The sequence below is a fragment of the Gymnogyps californianus genome, chromosome 1 (assembly GCF_018139145.2).
Source record: "Gymnogyps californianus isolate 813 chromosome 1, ASM1813914v2, whole genome shotgun sequence".
NCBI classification, from domain to species: Eukaryota; Metazoa; Chordata; class Aves; order Accipitriformes; family Cathartidae; genus Gymnogyps; species Gymnogyps californianus.
In genome coordinates, this window is record NC_059471.1 from 14,759,304 (window position 1) to 14,781,260 (window position 21,957).

At 40.6% G+C, this 21,957-nt stretch overlaps 1 protein-coding gene across 1 annotated transcript in view; it reads right to left on the reverse strand.

Annotated features, from left to right (window-relative positions):
* TRPC6 (transient receptor potential cation channel subfamily C member 6) overlaps positions 1-20,121 on the reverse strand; it is a 109,217-nt gene extending 89,096 nt beyond the window's left edge. Inside the window, exon 1 of the mRNA XM_050894763.1 lies at positions 19,979-20,121. Coding sequence (XP_050750720.1) covers positions 19,979-20,121 — 143 coding nt within the window. The remainder of the gene's footprint in view (positions 1-19,978) is intronic.
* Between the last annotated feature and the right edge of the window lie 1,836 nt (positions 20,122-21,957).

Genomic DNA, 21,957 nt, shown 5'->3' on the forward strand with positions numbered 1-21,957 from the left:
TGAAACTAGAAAAAAAATTTTTTGTAGGAGCATAAGAGTAATAAAATATCAGAATGGGTTCTTTCCATTTCCTCTTCTGTAGCTAAAGTCTAAGTTCATAAAAGAAGCTCTGTGGTTTTCACTTAAGAATACACTTTAGTTCCATTAAAACCATTAAGACTTAATCACAAGCTCAAGTGCTTTCTGAATTGGAGGAGTCTTAAATGTGTGTTCAACCCTATGGGTAGGCTTAGATAATTTACATTTTCATTGTACTTCCACTGCTCCCTACACCTTTTGTGTACAGATGAATTCAAAAGCAAAAGAAGGTTCCAGAGCTGCTATTTAAGCACATATAATCACATTTGTCAAAACAAACTAATAGTTGTCAAATGTCTTGTAGTCCTCTCATTTTTAAACTACTAACAACAATCCTTTCATGCTTTCCTGGTCAGAAATTAATCACTATTCTGTTTGAAGGGAGTACTACAGAGCACTATCTTTTCCTAGACATAACCACCTGGGGAGTTGTACAGATAACATCTCGTGTTTGGCAACCGCAACAAAGTATGAAAATGTTAGCCAGTATACGCTGAAACAGAGGAAGTAAGACTAATTTCAGGCTTGCAAACAAGACACATCTGTGACAACGCTTGCTCGGACTCAAGCTTTTCCCTTCCCAACTTTATGTCTGGTCAACATAAAAACCTAAGAGTCTTCTCTTCTTTCCAGACAACAGATTTAAGCTCAAGCAGTAAATATTTGTGTCTTTAGGTCCATAGGGCCTTGTTTGAAAATGCCATACTCTGACTCAACTGCTTTGCTTATGTTTGCAATCACTTGCCAAATACTAGAGCACAGCACTTAGCCATATTATTGCAACGACAAGGGGGTGCTCAGGCACTGAGAAGATTTCTGCTTCAGACCTTCTGTAGGCTTGTATTTAAAAAAGTGTGATGCTAGGACACACCGACTCCCCCTAAACGCATGCTCAAACCGTCCAATGCTTTAAATGATGTCAAATGGCATTTAAAAGATACGAATTGGCATGCAGTGGCTAACATTATATTTCAAAAACTAACCCAGACAAAACAGTTCTGTATGTACAAGGTGCAAAATAACCCTTGCTCTGCATCCCACAAGGCTGGCTACCTCGGCCACCCCTTGTACGTACCTGTGGGACAGAGACATGATCCTATCTTCTCCCTGTCCCTCTCTGCGTCTTTTGGCAGCCCTGCTGGAGGGTATCCTGGCAGCAGTGCCATACATTTCCTTAGCTCAGAAGCTACAATGCCCCTCAGGGGTGCTGTGTGATGGGGAGGGAGAAGAAACTCCTGACTGCCTTCACACAATTCATACCCATGTAAGGTCCAGCCACCATGTACTCACAGAACTCTTCAGCAGATGAGGAGGAATGTGACGCTATGTTGACAGGATAACACAAGCCTGTGCTGGTGTTGCCAAGAGCTCTGCTGAGCTCTCACTGCCTTGATCATTTAATGACAAGGGGTAACTTCCTTTAATTCCATTTAATACAATCTATTTTCAAAAAGGGGAAAAAAGAGAACGCATATAAGTGTATGCATATATTATATATATGTTTATAAAAGGAGGGAAAACAAACATGTGTCACACAGTACAGTTCAATGAGCTCATCCCAGCTGTTAAATGTATCTAAATCCAATTGTAATACAGCAATCCAGGAATTGCATGGGGAGATTCAAGCACAGGGTGAAACACTGGCACAGAACTCAGACCAAACTCACAAGGTCACCTTTTCTTCATTTTCCCTGTTCTCCTAGTGATATGAATTACTTCTGGCATGAGTCAGACACAATTTTCACCATTACCTTTAGCACAGTTTATTATACAGAGTTGTAGTTCCAGGCAACAGGGTACGGTATCAGCAAAAAGGTCAGAGAAACACAAAAATCATCTCCAACAGAAGAGCTGGAGAGGCTTAGAAGAAGGATGATAAAAATAATGTAAAATGCCTTAACAAGACAGCATTTCAGCTAGCTTCTTCCTCTGCCACTTGGTCAGAGAAATGCTGCCAAAGGCAAGAAGTCTAAATATGATACTTTCACTTAATTTTTGTAAACCTTTATTAATTTTAGCTATTCACATTTTTTTATTGCTTGTCCTAAACTGAGACTACTGGGCATCTTCTAAGAAAAACGTGCGCAAAAATTAAGATCCTCAGTAGAATAATTCTTATCTTCTATAGCACAGAGTTGACAATAAAAACCCATCAAGTTGCAAGTATGAATTCTAGACAGGAAACAATGTGGCAACTAAAATCACTCCAATATTTCCACATGCAATGCAAGTAAAGATAGAAGAGAGTGGAAGAAAATAAAAAAAATGGTTAATTGAATGAGGGAAAATACACCTGCATAGTTTATCCATAAAACCTATAGTGTACAACACAAACCAGCGAGCCTGGAACAGGGATATGGCAGATCAGCATGCCCTCCAGTCAGCACTGAACTAACACTCCAACATAGGAATAAATAGTGCTTTAATCATATTTGTCAGCTTCTGGATTGCAACCAAAAACTGAGTAATTCTTTTACCCTCAGGAAATCTATTCTGTCTCTATTTATTTCTTGAAAATCTGACTATTAACATCAAATGTAGCTGAAATCAATCTAATCCACTCATCACTACCATTGACGATAACTGCATCTGATTTTCTCAGAGAACTGCAGATATGAAATATAACAATCCTAAGATGTCATCAGATAGCATCAATTTCTAAGTATAGTCCCTAAATTCAGAGTTCTTCATGCTGAAATACTATTCTGATCCTATCCTTTTTTAAAAATATAGTATCTTTCCAGATATCCTCCTTTGTATATCTCTCACTGATCCTGAACTGTCATGGGTGAGGGCTCTGAACTGAAGAAAATTGCCAATAAAATAAGGATGGGAGAAAAATATGGACTTTAACATCACAGATCCTCCATGCTGAATACAAATGTATCATGTGATTGAAGGAGAACTAGACTAATACAGTAAGTTATGAGCGGATGCAATTGTGGATAAAAGGGATTGATACGAAATGAAAGCCATGTAAACAACTGATTAGGAGAATGACAACTGACAACTTCAGGACTACTCAGAGTACGGTAAAAAGGAGTAAAGGTCTTTTAAATGTCTGAAAAGGAAATAGTAATAGGAGAACCTGTTGGAATTAGCCGAGTGACTAGGGTTTGGTCACAGAGAACTCCCTTCTGCAGAAGCAGCATGTACGCGTTCTGCTCAGCACCTGAGGAAGAATGGACAGTAAGTTGTTCATGCTTCACAAAGAAAGCAGAAGAGGATATAACTATACTGAAGACAGCAATTCATCTAGGGATAATTTTGTTTCCCATAAAACAGATATGCAATAATATATCAAATACAATTCCAAAAAGGTAACGGGTATGTTTATTCTAGCAGTCACATTTGACTGATTAAGGACCTTAACATGTTTATCCATTTGTTCATTCATTATACTCTGTAACACAATGAAATGTGTCCATCAGCTAATATGAATGTTGGTCTAACCAAGTATTTCTACAAAATGAAAACTTCCCAGAAAAGCTTCACTTGTAACTCAACAAATGATGAAATGCTGACACTAACTAGCAACTCTATTTTTTAACAAGTTCAGAGAAAAAAATAAATCTAAACCCTATTTTCCTTCTTAGAAAAAAAAAAGGTTTCCACAATAATTCTAGTTCCAGTACAGGAGACATTTTTTTTTTTCCTCCTCTGCTTGTGGGAAAATAATGAAATGTGCCTATCTGTACTCTTCCTGCATCTATGTTAGGAAGAAATCATTTTCACTATGTAAGTGTGATGTATTGCTAATTAAATGGAACAAGCAAGGCAATATGATAAAATTTACCTTAAAAGTGCTTAAAAAACAAAGCGGTATTCAACAAAAAGAACAGCTGAGTGGTGTTACCCAGAAGCAAATTAAAAACAGTTAAAAAGCATGCAACTGAATTCCATGAAAACAAGGAGGGAGCAGAGTTATTTCTGTAGATGTTACCCACTATCTGCTGCAAAGTAGGCTGAAGAAATATGCACTCTGCACAAAAAGAAAAAGAAAAAAAAAGAAAATCCCACTAAACATCAGTACAATATAACTTCAGGATAACAAAGAGTCACTGCAGAAGTGCTTAGCATTTCAATGTGTTCTTACAAAAAAGGGAAAACAATGTAAAGAAAGTAATTACTTTGGTTTATTTCTAATAACTGTAATTACTGTTATTAAAAAGTAATTACTTTATAAGAATAAAGAAACAATGATGATGTTTATTGTTACCTGCTATGCACAAATAAATTACTTGGTATCCCGACCTCAGGGACACTTCTAGTGAAAACAGAATTGGTGGCAAGTCACACACGCAATTGCAGCAGGAAAAGATCACGTGCCTTTCTCAGACCTGAGATGTAACAACGATTCCAATACACGGCACAATGTAAAAGAGAGATCTGATTTGACAGATCAAAGACATAAAATGAGACTTTTAATAGTTACTGTTACTTCATAATAAAAATTCATAATATTTTCCTGTGACACTTGTAAAATTTAAAGAACCTTCTGCCCCACACCACCACTCAAAAGAGAGTAAAAAGCCCTGGCATCCACTGAATATCGTGTTGCCTTTGATCCCACAGAACAGAAGAAAACCCTGAGCTAGTATATTTGACAATATCATTACTTGTTGTAGCTGTCCAGTTAGGTAATAATAATAGAATAACATAGGGAGGCTTTTACAACCACTTGACAAAGACTGTTATTATATCTAAATGGAAATCAAGAGGTTCGCTTTCACAGTGGAAAAATAAAGTTTCAAAATACACTGAGAAAACCTCGAGACCTTTATCTTCAAGAAGAAACCCGAGGAACAGACAGAAGAACGGTTCCAACTTGCTGACATTTTTCTGGGAGGTAGCAACTGTGGATTGAGATTTCTGTTCTGCCCGAGTTGAAACAGGTCTTGGAACTTGGTCTTTGACACCCCACAAATGTACCTTACCGCTAAATAATTCTCTATGGTGAAATAAAGAAATGAGAAATCTTCCTAAGGGGTATTTATTCAATAAACTTGGTGAATCAAAGCAGAATAACAATGTAAGACATTTTCTAGTGTGAAATCACATGTACACTAGCAGAGTTAAGATCCATACCACATCAGTTCTTTGGGATGGAAGGAAACTCTTCTGCTGGAGAAATAAACTAAACCAGGAGAAATGAGAATCGAAGTAGCCTTTTCATTTATCCAGTGGCCAATATAGGTTCTGAAATATATAGGCAAATATAGGTCCCTCTCCCCCACTCTGAGACGTCCAGTTCCAGGGCATGAGAACGTACAGCAGCTTCAGCTGGCTTTGCTGTTTTCTGGAATTGACCTTGAATTTTTAGGAAGATGTTGACTGATGACCGGAGACAGGAGGCAAAAAAGTCATTCTTATTTTGTCCATCCCTAACCTTCTACATTCCTTTGAAACATTCCTTCCAGTTACATAATTTTTAGCACTTTTTTGTAAGGTATTTAGCAGTCCGAATTTGGTATTTACTGCCTCTTACATTCTCAAAACTGATACTTTCAGGTATACATAGCAACAATAGATGCTTTCTTGTTCTCTTCCACCTTGTGTCTCAGCCTTGAGCTCAGGGGTTACTAAGCAGAGCAAGAGGTAAGGTGATCCTACTCTTCAGCCAAGACTAAAGAGATTCCCAGATTGTGCCAAATGGGATCATGCTAACTTATTCAGAACTTCAATGCGATCTCTAATTTTCAGTGTCTCGTAGGATAGTAAGTGATGAAATAACAGCTTGCTACATTGATGCTAATGGTTCAGAAGTTTAAAATCCCACATCTCACAACTGAAGGTCTCAAATCATTCTTAAGGGCAAAGTCTGGTCGGTTATACTGCTGAACTGCATCATCTCATTATTGCAAACACTGCAGCGCGTATCACTGAACACATTCTACTCATAACCCGTTGCCTATGTTCAGGACAAACACTGTAAGTATAGCAAAGTGTGAACATGCCCAAGGAGCATCACAGAAAAATATGCTTACCTAGTACAAACAGGTGGGATGTTATGCTGATAAAGTTGCAACAATCCTGACTGTTTGCTATCATCACATAGTAGGGCAGTGCAACCCCAGCAGATACAGAGGCAGGATCCCAACTCAGCCATCCCCAGGCCCCTTACAAGCCAAGGAGCAGCAGCCTGCTGCTGAATCCAGCTGTGAGCTTGCAAAGAAGGATGCACTTGAATTTTCAGGCGGTATTCAGTGCTCCAAATCTTCTTCCGTATTTCTTAAAATAAAAAGCAGCCAGATGTACTGTGCCACTGTCCAGGGGCTGTCTGGCTGGTAATTCATATTTGGGACAACATTCCTCCTCTCCCAATATAACATTGATACATTTACCACTGTCCCAATATAATACTGATATATTTTAAAAAACCTATTCCAGATAAAGTAATAAATACTCAGAAATTACCTCTCACTCAGAAGAGACATTTTGCCGCTGCATCTCTCATGCAATTCTGATTCTCCAAAACTGTCCTCATGTCTCTAAATGTGACTTTTATCTTTGGTGTCTTTCAGCCGTGAGGAGAAAATGGCATGCTACCCTATGAGTAATAGTGGGCAGGATCCTTCCTTAAACCCCAGGGACAGTTGCTAGCCACTTGAAACGAAAACATGTATACACATAAATAATTTGCAAAAGGAGGAAAATAATTTCAGGTGAACATTTAGGTCATCAAGATATTGAAAATGAAGACTCATTCGTTCTTGAACAGAAAATGTTCCTGTTTTCTGTGTAAACTTCACGCAAATTTTATGCAATTAATGTTTTACAATTTTAAATAATTGCAGAGCAAAATCTTGCTTACAACTGAGGTACATTCTCAACATCAGTCTGTACTAGCCTGCATGCAGACTGTAGAAGCATTAAATTAATTAAAGGTTATGTCGGCGAGCCATGCATGTAACTCAAGAGGAGAGAACACGATCTGACATTACAGAATGTTAGTAAACAGACTTAATTGTAAGAAATTCTATTTTGAGACAAAGTTACATCACCACTAACAATACTACTTTATCCATGCCAACCAACTGAAAAATCAGGAAACAGGAACTGAAATTCTGCAAAATCTTTTGTGACGCTTATGGAATCTATTGATACAATTTATTTTAAAAATAATCAGATTTAATACTTTTGCAAATTGTAAGTGAAGCTTTTAGTGAAAATGAAGGATTATGGTCTAATTGTTTGGCTCATTTTAATTTAAGATTTGAAACAAAATTCCTTTTGTTAAAAGATAAAGCTGTTAGGGTCTATATATCATGTTCTTCTTCCTGCCTCTGTTTGCTAATGCAGTGCAGACGATTAACATGCAAAATGTCCCTCCTAATTCTCTCAAAATTTTCTCTCAAAAAAATTAAGTCGATCTAAATTTTGTGTAGTTCAGTAGCCAAAGGCCAGAAAACCCATCCATATATATACATATCAGAATTTAGCCTTAGTCAAAGAATTACTGTATCGCATATTTCTCATTTCTATAGTCTGCTCCTGAAATACATCATCTTTTCTTCCATATTTAAATTATCAATTATTGATATACACTACAACACAAACAGTGAAACACAGGACAAAATATACATTCAGGGATTGAGGATAACATTGTCCACAGGCTTATGAACACAAATCCCACTGAAGTCAGCAGCAGCGCATCTGCGTGTTGTGGAATATAGATTTGCTATTCATCAACAATCCTTCCACAATATTTTAGTCACCAGCGTGATTCACCCAGTTCTGAAACAGATCCGACGAACTAGCCCCTGAAGGGGCCTGTCTCTTTCACGTACTACAGAAAGAGCCCAAACCACGAGGTCAGGCTGGATGCTTCATTTCAGACAAACCTCTCAGCCTCTCCTACATTTGTTGCCATTCCTGCCACGCCAGCAGCAGTCTTCAACTATGGGAAAAGCCTGAAGACCACCACAGAGATGAAAGCAGGTACCAGCAGGATTTCCACCTTCCGACCTCAAATCCCATGTCTAAATCAAAATCAAAAGAAGATGGCAAAGTTCCTGACATTTTTACTAAAGGATACAGGATTTGACAACAAACCATGGATGGATGTGGAGTTTCTGTCAATCCTACTATGCTTGATCCACAATATGCTATACCTAGGACCTGATCTAGAAGTTCAACACTTATGAAACCAGCAACTCATGAACGCAAGAACATGAAGCAATCAGAAGTTGTTCACGCATCACCAACACTAGGAGTTCTCCCAAGTGCCTGCACCCTTCTGTATGCACGCACGCATGCTGTCTTTGGGGTGACACCTGGACATGCACCAGCCCTCCCACCCCCTACTCAAGTTTCAATGAAAAGGAAATCCAGATAGGAACTGCACCATATCCACCCCCAGTGACTCCCCCTATTTCCCCTCCTCCTCACTATGTACCTCCATGCCTTTTCTGGCCCTCTGGAGACACCAAGACCTGCACGCTGGGACTAAGTCAGTCTTGTCACAGCCAGAGGTCAGAAAAGGCACACAGATACCCAGCAGTCCTGCTACCCCTGTACCAGCACCTTCCTCACTGATTCATGGAGACATGTCACAAATCCTGCATGAACTGAAGCTGGTTAATCCACAAAGGATAATCTTTCCCTTTAAGATGTTATCAATGCTCTCACTGATAACTAGGGAAATTTCTGCTGGTTTTCAGATTTGATGTAAAAATCAATAACGTAGAAACCTCAGGTCACTAAACATTCTCAGACAGCTTTGTAAGACTGGAGGCATTAGCCTTGCTGTCTCCGTAAATTCCTGCCTAGATTCTTTTTTTAAGTTTCCCTTCCTGTTATGTATTAAACACTGTTGCTGATTTTAGGCTGGAAGTGGCTGTGGGGTAAGAAATCCCAGTGTATATTTTATATATCAAGTTGTTAGGTAAGATCATTATTATTTTATCATACAAAGCAGTGCTGAAATTTCACTATCATCACATCAGTTGCTGTTTACCTACCAATGTGCTCACATCAGATGTTGCTCAATGATTAAGTAGCTTTCAGACTTAATCCTCAAAAATTCTTTTCTGAAGAAAAGTGGAGAACATTAACTTCTACTGCTTCATACCATAGGCAGTGGTTAATTCTGCAGACCTTCTGGAGATACTGCTATTGCTGACTTTTTTGTTAGCAGTGCTCTCCAAAATGTTTTAAATAGAATAGACCGTACCTTCAGAAACTTATGTTCCTCTCCCGCTCTAATTTTTGCTTGTTTTATTTGTTGCTTAGATGTCAGTTCAAGATACCGCTATTCTTCCCCCACAGTATCTGCCATGTTGCTGTAACTCCTTAGCCTTTCCTGGCCAGCAAAAGGCTGTTACAGACTCTCACCCTTACCGACCTCCATGGGACTCAGAACAGTAACACGGACTGCAGCCCCAACTTTCCAGTGATGTTGATGTTGTGTGGTTTTAATTTTTAAGATCCTGAAGTGAGAATGCTAATGTGACGCCATAAAAAATATCTAGTATCCTTGGAAAATTCCATCCCATCCCCACTACCTGAAAACGAAGTTGTATGAACTAACTTCTGTTAACACTACCACACTTCGATCCAGTTTTTGTTAACGGTTGTTGCATTTTTCAGTTCAGATTTCTACACCTACAGAGAAAGATAAAAACAAAACAGTACATTGTAAGGGGAGAAGTACGATTCTAAGACTCACTTGAGAAAGCTATGACAGCAGCAGTCTTCAAAAACTGTCTTGAGAAATTAATAGGAAACTTGTTCTTAAAGGGAGAGAAAAAGAAGAGCTACAGAGAGGAAGAGTCCAGCAGCCTGCTCTTCGCATCTTATTTGCCAGATAATTTAGTGAGAGCAGGACTTAAATGTTTGGATGGAAATTTTAGAAGTTCTACTGCAAATGTCCTCGAGTATCCCACTGCATCAGAGTCAATTTAAGTTCACCTCCCTGGTACAGTGGAGCACGTTGATCCTATACAGAGCCGGAATGCCCTGAACAACCATCCTAGTCCATGTGCTGCTACAGGACAGAGGAAAGCAAAAGCCAGGCAGTGGATGTGGTGCAGGCAGATCCATGAGCATACAGATTCGTCCTTCGCTTCAGAGCTAAGAGAAGCTCGAGAGTTCTCAGAGCACAGGATTTCCCTTTGAATAAGCGCCACTAGTATTATATACCTTTATATTAACTTCTAAAAAGACTCGCCTCCCACATGTGCCCAAAATAAAGCTCTATAACCTTTAAATTACCATTTCAAAATCTTTCTGTACTTAATATATTTGGACCATAGTAGCTTTACTGGAATTAACTATAAATCAATAAATCCAGCAAGGAAAAAAAAAAAAGAAATACATCTTCAACTCATGTATAATCCAACAAACATAGCAAGTGCAGATAATAAACTAGAAATTTCTAGTACATGTGATATTTCATTAATATATTTTTAAAAACACTTGAAAATTGAAAGTAATTTTAAATTAGCTTAAGGAAATAATGCATTAAACCAAAAGATTAGCAGAGTGGAACTAAACTAATATAAAAAATGAATTATTACATTGCAAAACAGAAGGGAAAATTAGTTTATATTCTTCAATCATGAAAAACAGTTGGTTAGGAACAAATCTCAGAGGCTCACTGTGTTTTCTGAAAGGATTATCAAAAAAAAAAATCAATACAATGGTTCTGATCCCACATAAATCACTAAACATGGTTCAAAACTCACAGAATGTGACAGTAAACGTTGGCAGATACTGCAAATGCTTAGAAAACAACCCCTACAATCCACTATTTTAACTAGTATCTGGCTCTTTCATGGCACTAAGCTCCCTGTGTGGTGGGGCTTGTGAGCCAACACACATCCCTCTTGAGCTCAGTTGTTTCGTGCGGGACAGATGCAGGAGCCCACTGCTAAGTGATCAGACATATCAGACGCTGTCCCCGTCACAAGCCCCCACTCCTAAATGTGCTTCTGCTACATGTGACTCGGCATGTGCATGGGCACGTGGGGAAGGGCGGGCATTTTCCCACACCATGATTAGCAGAGAAATGGTACTTGTGATGTTCATGGCACAAGTCTCAATGGCACAGACCTTCCAAGCTTTGCGGTGCCAGTTTCCAAAGCATCCTCCCACAAGCTGCACCTGAGTTAAAAGTATTTCCTGGATTCACGCTGGTGGTACCGCTGTTACGTTATCCTGCGATATGCCAGATGCTGCAGAGGTGTTTAATTGACGCAATCCGTGATTTAAAACACTGCTGTTGTAAGAACCGCTCTCTCTGCTGCCAAGCACCCAGCAGCTGGAAGGCTGACAGCTGGACTGTGTGCAACGCGTCTGTTTGCAATGCACTTCAAGAGCCTTACAAAAAGCACCAAGTATTGGATTATTACCACTCGGCAGGCCTAAGACGTGCACACAGAGTAGGACTAGCAGTTTAGCAGTCTGACCTGGCTACCTGTTCTAAAAAAGGGGAGAAAAATCATGTCTAGAACAGCTGAAACATGTACACTGCAGGCAAAAATCTTACAGAAGAAAACATAAATCCCTCCTCAAAGATGAGGGAATCTTCCCTTCTGAAAGGCTTCTAAGCAATCAGTCCTCATTCCTAAATTCAGTCAATGTGCACGAGAGGAGAAACCCAGACTGGGCCAGGACAAAAATCAGCACAACCAAGTGTCTATTTGAACTAACACCAGTGCTGACAGAAGAAGATGGGAGGCAACAGACCAGCACTGTAGTCCACCCTGTCAGTCTGCTGGGCACATACCTATTTGCTAGTTAAGCTGATCAGGATGCATAAAAATAATGTTTCAAGAGGAACCAGGACAGCTGTGGCTGCCAAGTCTTTTTAACTCCTCCCTGGTCTCAGGCTAGTTACTGTCCAGCTCAGAGTTAGACACTGCCTGCTTGCATGTGGTGGGTCCCTACATGTCATGGTGAAATCAAGGTCCTCTCTTTTCAAAGTAAGAATTCAACTGGCTCCACACTAGTTTGCCCTTATTAGCAGCAATTAACCAGCATCTGATTACAAATATACAAGGTGTCGCGTGGAGCTCAGGGATCAGAACCTGCTATGTGCACAACTATTGGCATAGCACAACTGAGCAAAGCATAAGTCTGTTGGAACAGCTATTTGTGCACATGGTCAGAAGGGGCTGCTGCTGCTGCTGGTCATTTACAACTGAGTCAATTTGTATTACGAACCTGCTAAGCACCTGGGCTATGCAGCAAAACTCCCACTACTTTCAATAGACCAAGACCTAACTCAATATGAGATGCCATTTGTAGAGAGGCACTGTTTCATTCAAGATTTGGTAACAAAGCAGCAAAGTTTCACGGAAATTCTCCCGTCTACATATTCTGTAAAATTGCTAGTGCTGCATCATAGAGACCTTGTGATCTGTACTCTGTTTTCTGGGGTATGTTTAAATCCAATTTGCATCAACCGTGATCTTTTGGTTCATGAGCCTTCTTTCTACCAGCATGGGAAGGCCTCACAGACACTAAATAATTTTAAAAACCCCTCAGTTCTTTAATCTCTTCACTAAGCTAAATACTGACATCAAAACCGCTATTTAATCAGTTTCTAAGGGCAAAAAAGAACTCCAGTCACGTTCTTCTGAGCTGGCAGTGGGCACGGTTGGTTTTGTTTTTAATTAATGATATATAAGGGAGAATATTAACAGCGGTATGACTAAGGGCACTACTGAAGGAATGTTTAGGTGAAGAGGCGGGCGTCACATCTACTTCTTGGTGATTCACAATTCCTATTATTATTACTATTTGTCATTTTTATTTCATCACTACTATTCCACATTAAAAGAAAGTGGTCCATCCCCAGCAAAGCTTTCACCCAGCAAATCCACATCCACAACACTGCCATTTTGTTCAAATTAGTAACTTTTTTTAAACAAAAGGAAATTACATTCAACTCTTGCAGAAAACAAGCTATCCACACTTCCCACATAGCTTTGAGAACATACTTAAAATGACAATTCTTGATATGCAGTTCCTCTTCTACTCCACTTACTTGGGGTTCTTGTACCCAATCTCACATTTCATTCCCAGTGCCAAAGCTTGCCTTTTTTTTTTTTTTTTTTTTTAATATTGACAAACATTTACTTAGATATATTAGGTTGGGGGGGACAACAGAGCTGTGCTGTCAATTGTACTAATGGTAAGAAAAAGTGTAGTTGTATAGAAATGGATATAGAAAATAAACCCAGACTTTAATTAGTCATCTTCACATTATATTCCATAACTTCTATTTTGCTAAAAATAGTATACTTGATTATGTATTTAAGTTGTCACTGCTAAACAAATAATAACCATTCTACTGCAAGATAAAAATGTTAATCCATTCCAGAGAAAATTGCATGTAACTTAATTATCACAGCTTTTTGTCCACATTTAACTATCAAAACTTACATTTAAATACTGCTTATCACTGCAAATCCTTTAAGCCTCTTGTTGAGTAGGCTCTGTGTGTGAGTCTCTACACTCACAAGTATGTGCGCAAACATGTATGTACAATTCATTTTATGCACTTTAAGATTGAAGCCCTTTGCTAAGTCATTGCCTTGCACTGCATCATAGTTTGAGGTATGAAATCAAGTTATAAAGAATTTGATGAATATAGTTTAACTACCAAAATTTTCCTTTGCTCATGTTTGCAGAGCTGGAAAGTCTAAACACAGCATGATGAGGTAGACCCACCATGCCAAGTCACCTTTATTGGAGGATACTGATAGTTGGCAGGAATTCTTCAAGTAGCCAGTTATATAACCTTCAGCTTCTGTGGTGGCAAATGCTGCTGGGAGGGTGTTTGACAAAGAACACACTTGTTATTAACATTTACAGTGAAAAGTATGCCATATATATCCCACACAATTCTTAATCACTACTCCACCTTCCTCATGCAAATTTAACAAATTACTTATATGTACATGGAAAGCTTCCAGTTTTATAAAATTAGGTCCCACAGGGAGGTGACTTTCCTTCGTTTGATAACTCCGTAAGAGCGATCCACAAATACACTCTTTTCTTAAGAACAGGTATAAATGAACCTACAGAAATACTGCAATGGGTCAAGCAAAATCGATTATGAACTATTATCATAGGAAACCATTCAGGTAATGTAGCTGACCAAAGAAAATTCACTGTTAAATTAGTGAGCATACGCAGTGAATACAAAAGTGCCTAACAACTAAACCCACCCAATCCTGCAGGTCTTCACCAAAAACAAACATATGTGGTTCAATTCACCTTTGAGAGGTAATTTTCAGGCTGTGTACCAGTTTCTGCATAAGCTCACTTTTTTTTTTTTTTCAAACAGCTTCAAAGCATAAAATGATCTGGTAGAAAACTTCATCTACAGAATACTGAGGCTGCTCTAGGGACGCGCCGGAACAGAGCATGCTGAAGACCACCAAACCAGCACCTATCCCTGGCCAGTATCGTGCACTTTATGGACTGAGCTGCATGGGTAAGCTAGAGCAGTACTCACTAGCAACAGACCTCAGCTCTCCAAGGTGAAATAAACGTTATCGGTCTGCTATGCCGGTCTTTTAAAAGAAACCTTTATTGAATGTCTTACCCAAAAAAACCACAGTTATGGTTTCTTTTTTCCTCATTTCTGATGAGGTAGGAAACATCAGACCACGTGACTGATTTTTTTTTTACTAATTAACCTGTCAGGCTGAAATATCAAAATAAATATATTTCCTTATGATTTAAAACAAAATATTTATTTGTTATTCTTCATTTAGATAAAAAAAAAAGGTATTTATTTCAGTTCTGCCTTTTTTTTCCCTAAAGATACACTTAATATTGAAAGTGAAGCATTCTCTTCTAGATACTTGTAGGAAATGCAAAGGGAACTAAAAGCTGGATTTTCTGGGGCTTGATAATAATGGTGATGTTCTTTTACCCAAGCCTTCAGGCATTATATTCTGGGTGACTGAATTTGAGAGATCCAAACATGATTTTTTTTTCCTGTGCCCAGTAGGAAGTAGATCCATTCATCCTAATTCATAGGAAAGTGTTCCATCCACTAGGCTATAAAAGGAAATGACCCCTCTCCATACTGACTCTTCTACCTTTTTGCTATCAACAAAACTATTGCAACATATTTTCAGAGGACACAGCATCTCAGCAAAGAGAGCAGCAATCTGAAACACAGCTGCCACATTGCACAGTACTCCCTGAAGAGATTATGTCTAATGAAGAGTCTGGAAGATAATTTTACAGGTCATTTCAAGCAAGATAGTTGAGGCTGGAGATAAAAATGATGTTATACCAATAGCAGAAACTGTTATACTGCAGTCAGGAAAGAAATTATTAAACATATTATTTAACAAAGAAAGGGTTTTAAAGTATGTATTGGGTTTGATAGTCCCGAGAAACACTTGATCTGAAAACCACAAAAGCTGAGGAATAATCTACACCTAAAGTCAATTATGCACATCAGAACTCTTTTTTCCCCTGTTTTCATCTGATAATTTGTGTGCCTCATTTACTTTACAACTGACATTTTAATGCATAATTATCCTTCCTCATGTGTATAAGAAAACATACTTATTTTTCACAATGTAAAATATTTGTAAGTATAAATAAGCAATATAACCAGATGTCTGACTGAATTAGTGTATTCTCACTAGCTTAGTATGCTGACAATCTGTTCTTCAATAACATTTTTTCAGCAGGGAAGTTTACATACAAGTACTATCACTTTCAAATCCCACTGCACATCAGCACTCAGATTTGGGGTTAGACCTTAAAATGCACTTTCCATGCTGTTTTAAACTACAAAATCAGGCTCTCTGCCAATGAAATACTTGCACAAGAGGAAAAAAAACGCATCCACATTTTTGTATTTCAGGAGGCAATCTTCTGACATGTGTGTTGCAATGTATTTTTTCATACATTATGGGCAAGAGTTGATGACTAGATGGAAGAGGACTACTAGAAAGAAAGTGTTTACTGTCATATCATTTCTAATATACAATTATTAAATTCTTAAAATGTAGCCTCATCTTTTGGAAACCATTTAATTGCAAATTCTGCAGATAGCCTAAAGTGTGTTTTTCCTACCAAAGGTTCTGAATTCAAAAGAAAAGCAAGATTTTTCAGCAGAAAATCCCATTAGAATTTCATTTTGCACCATACTGCAAATAAAGGTAAGAGTCTTCTATCCATTTACTGCCAAAAGACGTGTGACCCTACTTGGCACAGCCGATGAGCCCAAGGCACCGTGCTGAAGTCTTCTTTGCAACAAAGGTAGCAGCTATCTCGGACACAATAAAGCTGTTCTTCAGAAAGAGTGGTACAGAATTCATACTCATTCAATATGATGCACATTGTTAAGCACGAGTACTGAAACTCAAAGTCTCGAATATGTGAGTAAGTCTGTCAGGTCTCTTGCTACTCACAGAGTCAGTTAACATTGACAGGTCAGTATTTCAAATGTTTTTCCAATTTACAGGTAATTTGATATTTAAGCACACTATATTGTCTCAGCCTAAACATAACAGAATAACCCCATCAGCGCTGCTGAACTCATTGACACAACATCAAGCCAGCTGGGTTCATCACTGACAATTATTCTGATTTTTGATGTGACCATGCTATTTTACAATTAATGAATCATCTGAAAAATCATCGGGGGGCGGGGGGGGGGAAGGCAAACTCAGTGTCTTTTATTAAACAGACGATTATTTGTTGTTATAAAGGGACTGTATAGCAAGGCTCAGGAGTAACACCACTGAACTAAAGTAGTAGTTTGATGGATTAGGGCTTTAGCTACAAATACAAGAAATAGTTCTCGTAAAATGTTTTTTTATTATCCAGCCACTACATCACTTAAAGGCAGTCACAAAACAACACATGAAAAACATGTTCTACAAACAACACACGCAATAACGTCAGCATTAGCACTAAATCGCCACTTGAGGAAAACTATTCCTTGATATCAGACCACTTTTCAAGCGACAGTCACATGCCATATTATACCAGCGTGTTACCCTCTCAGTAATGTTTAAAAGGAGGTACACTTCAGCTTTTTTTGGACATCAGCTGTACTCTGCATTACCGTTCTGCATTAACCACCATCACACAAGACATTCTTGGGGCATTTTTCCATGTGCAAATGATGCCTATCATTTTCCACTTAGTCTGAAAAAAATACCCTTAGCAATTGGATATACCAAGAAATACTCTAAGTGAAATGTAAGTAGCTTTAGTTAAAACATTTTAATACATCAACAGATGTAATCTGGAGGGTTATTTTCTTGTGTTCACAGACATACCATGTGATCTCAAGGGACATGTAGCTCTATCTCAAAGGACAGACCCACAGACCCCATGATTTAGACTCATAATCGAACCGTCACCAAAGATTCATACAAGGACTTCAACGAAAAATATGGCACATGACAGCACAACCAGCTCCCTGAGCTGCCACATTTCTGGAGAAGTAGCTAAAGAATAAACACTGACAAACCATGCATGGACAGACTTGATAAGGCACGCACACTAAGTCCAAGCAGATTCACAGCACATGAAATACTGATTTTACATAATTTATCTGTCAGGATAATACATGCCCTTCACCAGCAGTATCCTCAGGATCTCCAGAGACCTTATGACTCTACAGATACAAGGTAAGATTCACATAATACTCTGTACCATAATAACATCAGGAAATACTGCTCATTTGAGTATTTTCAAATAAAGTAGAGAAAAGTATTCTTACTGCATGTAAATGACAAAGATTATAAACAGTATCTTCTAAACATGGGCCATCTGATTATGTTCTTGGCCATATGAAGGCCACTAGTAAAACTAATGACTTCTGGCTGAAAAGACAGATCTGTAAAATGTACCTAAAACACGATGTAGGTGGAATTTAGGCAGGAAAATTCAAAACCTGTGCTTAGTAATCACCATACCCTGGAGGAGCCTATACTCAACACATTCACCCCTACCAGCCAAGGAAGTCCTTGCAGCGGTTGCCTGTAGGCATTGTCTACAGGTGCCTGTGAAGTGGCTCCTTTCCACATCCAGAGAAGCCCCAAAGGACAGCTTCCCCATGACTAAAGTGCATGTAAAAGACAAGCACTGCCCACTAAAGCACCCTTTTTAGTAGTGATTATATAAATTTGAGAAGGGGCACATTCCTCAAATTTATACCCACCACGCATATCAGGTAGCTTCTGTCTATTCTCTTAAAGACTGGTGGAAACACCTTCCATCAGGGAGGGACTCCAGGGTCCTGGACCTACCTGTACCACAGAATCAGTCATCTAAGGCCTTGACATAACATAATTGGAGATAAATTCCTGCATTTAGTGCTACCCTAGTTCTACAAAGCAACTTGATTAGGATGTAGGCTTTCCTTATAGCCACTGTGAGAGGATGAGAGGCGATCTCCACACTTGTGTGCTGGACCAAGAGCTGCTAGCACAGGCTTATACTGCTGAAGTGAAAATATCAGCACCCCACAGACCTTGCAGAATTTGTTTTAAGAGATGCTTTGAATCACTTATGCAAGATACATCCTCTCATAGCTGCACAACCAGTCTGAATGAGTACACAGCAAAGGAACTTCACAATTACCATATTAGTTCAAAGCTGAAGTCCACTAGTCAGAACCAATCTCTGAACTAACCATCATGAGGTTTTTCTTCAGAAGGCGTCCATTAGACAGATGCATTCATATATTTTGAGATGGGGTTTAAGTCCAATGTACAATAATGTATGCTCTTATAGCTACATGACCATACTGAATTAGTGCTCTACAAAGACACTTCGGAATAGCAAAACAGCAGTGAATTCTGAAAACGCTGGTTGTTCCTAGCTGAGTTTATAAATAATCAAACACTGTGAGTCCTGCCAGTTTCATTGCTGTTACTCCTTTCCTATATCCAGGTAGCTGGCAAGTGGCTGGTAAGTCGCTCATAGATAAAACAGCAAAAGTTAGGAGAGGTTGATAACTGGAATTTACCAGTTAAGCAATAAAATACAATTTGTACAAAAGAAAGCACACATTTTCTGGTAATCACCTGAGATTTTAGGACTCATCCAGCATTGCTTAATACCCATTTTTCCCCTCTGTGGGATAGCTTCTCCTCAGAAGCATTAACAAGTGGTAATTACAGAAGTCATGCTGACAACACATAACCAGAGGAACACTGTGAACACTGAATGTCAATTGACCTGGATGTTAAAAATTGCAGTTCCCGGCACCTTTATAATTTCTGTTTCATTTAGGTTTTATTGCATATGTTCTTACACCCTACTTTAAATGATAAGTATCCGGCAAAACTTAGAGAATGAAATTACACGAGGCTACATGATTTTGACAAAATGCGAGGATTATGGTTTTATGAACACGCCTGTAATGTGCACTCTCTCTGTGGGAGCAATGGACCGTAGAAGTTAAAATTTCTGTAACTATATTAAACCCATTAGATATCGTTAGTTTTAAGTACAACCGACGCCTCTCGCACCACTCTCCGCAGCAAACTAAAGCTATCCTTCGCCTCCCTTACAGCGGGGCAGGTATCGCGGTCTGCGCCTAGGAAGGAGACCTCCGCCAGCTGGGCACGGGGGTGCCACCGCTGCTCCTCCGTCTTTCGCAACACAATTACCGCGCTCCTCTACCGGGGAAGACGAGGAAAGATGACCAAGTCCCCACCGCGGCTGCCCCCGAGCGGGTCCCGCCACGGGCTCTGCCCCAGCCGGAGCGCAGCGGGCGGGCACCTCCCGCGGCAGCCAGCCCAGCCCAGCCCCGCGCCGCCGGCACCCCGCCCGCCAGCACCTGTCCCGCCGCCGCCTCTCCCCCTCCAGCGGGAGTTAGCGCAGCGCCCGGCGCCCCGGCCCGCTCCGCGCCCGCACAGGGAGGAAGGGACCCCCGGGCCCGGCCGGCGGGACTCACACGGGGTAGAAGGCGTAGGGCGGCAGGGCGCTCTCCTCGCACGGCTCCGCGTCGAGCAGCAGGTAGTCCTGGCTGTCGTTCCGCCGGGCGCCGGCCGCCGGGGAGCTGCTCTTCCGCGGGGCGTAAGGCTGCGCCTGGCTCATGTTGTCCCGCGGCTGAGGCGCCGGGACGCGCGGCGGCTCCCTCAAGGCGCCGCGGAAGCAGCGCGCAGCCGGCCGGGGCGCGGCACTGCGGCTCCGTCTCCTCACAGCGCCGCGTCCCCCGGCGGAGGGAGGGCAGCGCGGGGGTCCGGCTCGCTCCGCGCCCCGCCGAGGGGTTACTATGTCAACCGGGGCCGCCGCCGCCGCCCGCCGCGCCGGAGGCGAGGCGCAGCTCGGCACGGGGGCTGTAAAGTTTGCGGCGCGTCGGCTGGCGCGGCTGTCCCCGGCCGGCGGGAAGGGGCGGGCGCTGGGAGGGCGGCGGGCTCCGCTCAGCCTCCCCTGAGGGGCTGCGGTGCCCCCTCCGCGCCGCCTTCGCGGTCCCGCCGGCTCCGAGCTGATCCTGCCCCGCCCTGGCTCCCGCCGCCGGGCCCGCAGCGCCCCGCCACAGCGGAGCCGGCGGTCAGCGGCCGCCCCGCTGACTCGCTCGCCGCGGTGGCACCGCTTGCAGCCTTCGGAGTAGAGGTGTGCGTACCTGTGCGCCAAAACGCCGCAAAAAAGAGGGGTTATATCCAAAGACGACCTCGGCAGGGGCAGTGCTCACCTTCAGCCGCTTTGTATAAAACACAGCCCACGGCGGTCTGAAAAAAACCACGCAAAACTCCCGTAGGAATCTGGCAGGACTGCAAGCATGCAGCTGGCGGTTAATTCCCGCTGTTGGGAAGCAGGAGCAGGTCCTCTTGCTTTATTTTAGCTTGGAAATACAACGTCTGCTGTGCTTGTGTCCTTTTACAAACACTGTTCACCTGTTTCACAGCAGAGCTTGTTTTTATCACCTCTGATAATTTCAGGTAAGAGCAGGGGCAAAATATCACTTTTCTTAGCAAAAAACCAATAGCTTTGCAGTAATAACACTTTAGCAAAACTCAGTCCCAATTGTATTTCTCAGTTCGGCTTCACTGATAGCACTTTGTTTGGTGATATTCTTATTTTACTTATGTAGATTGTAGTAGCTTAAAAATACTAAAATAATTACAAACTTTTCTAGGAAAAAATGTAAGGCACTGAAGAAATAACATATGACCTATAGGCAACTTTCACATTAAACATAACAGACTTACTATTTCATAAGGGAATATTTATAACTAAATGTTGTAAATGAACAGTTAAAAATGAGTGCATCCAAATAAAATCTCTCCCTCATCCCCGGCCACGTTCACATATTGAAACTATTGCCAGCGTTTGTATTTGAATAGCGCACAGCCCTTTATGCTTCAGGCATGCACACCTTCCCCTAATTTGGTGATACGCTGAGAAACTAACCGGGCAAACCCCAGCACAATCACTTGCAAAGCACGCAGGCAGGCTGACATTGCCCATGCTCTCCACCAGCCTTTGCCAGACCATGGCTTTAATGACTGCCTGAGCCACTGAGGCTCGTTTCACCTACTGAACTGCAAGAGGAGGAGGTATATAAAGAGATCCACAACTCATCGAAATTATGACAGTATTTACATCGTCTTTAGATGAGGTTCAGAAATACCTGCAGCCAAAGGTAATTCCACAGTTGCTCAAGGTTTCTGAAATTTCTTTTGTCCTCATAGTTACGGCTCTTAAAATTAGATTCTAGTGGGTTTTAGAAATCTTCCTTTCTTTGCAAAACACTTTTTTCTGTTAAAGAATATTTTATTTTAAATAGGAGGTTTAATAGCAAAGTTGCCATGTGTATTTTATAGTTCTCATGCTAATTCTTATTTCATATTAATATAAAACCAGATATTATAAAGTTATGTGCAGGCTTTGCATTTGAGAAATATGCTGTTGATAATACCTCACATTTTT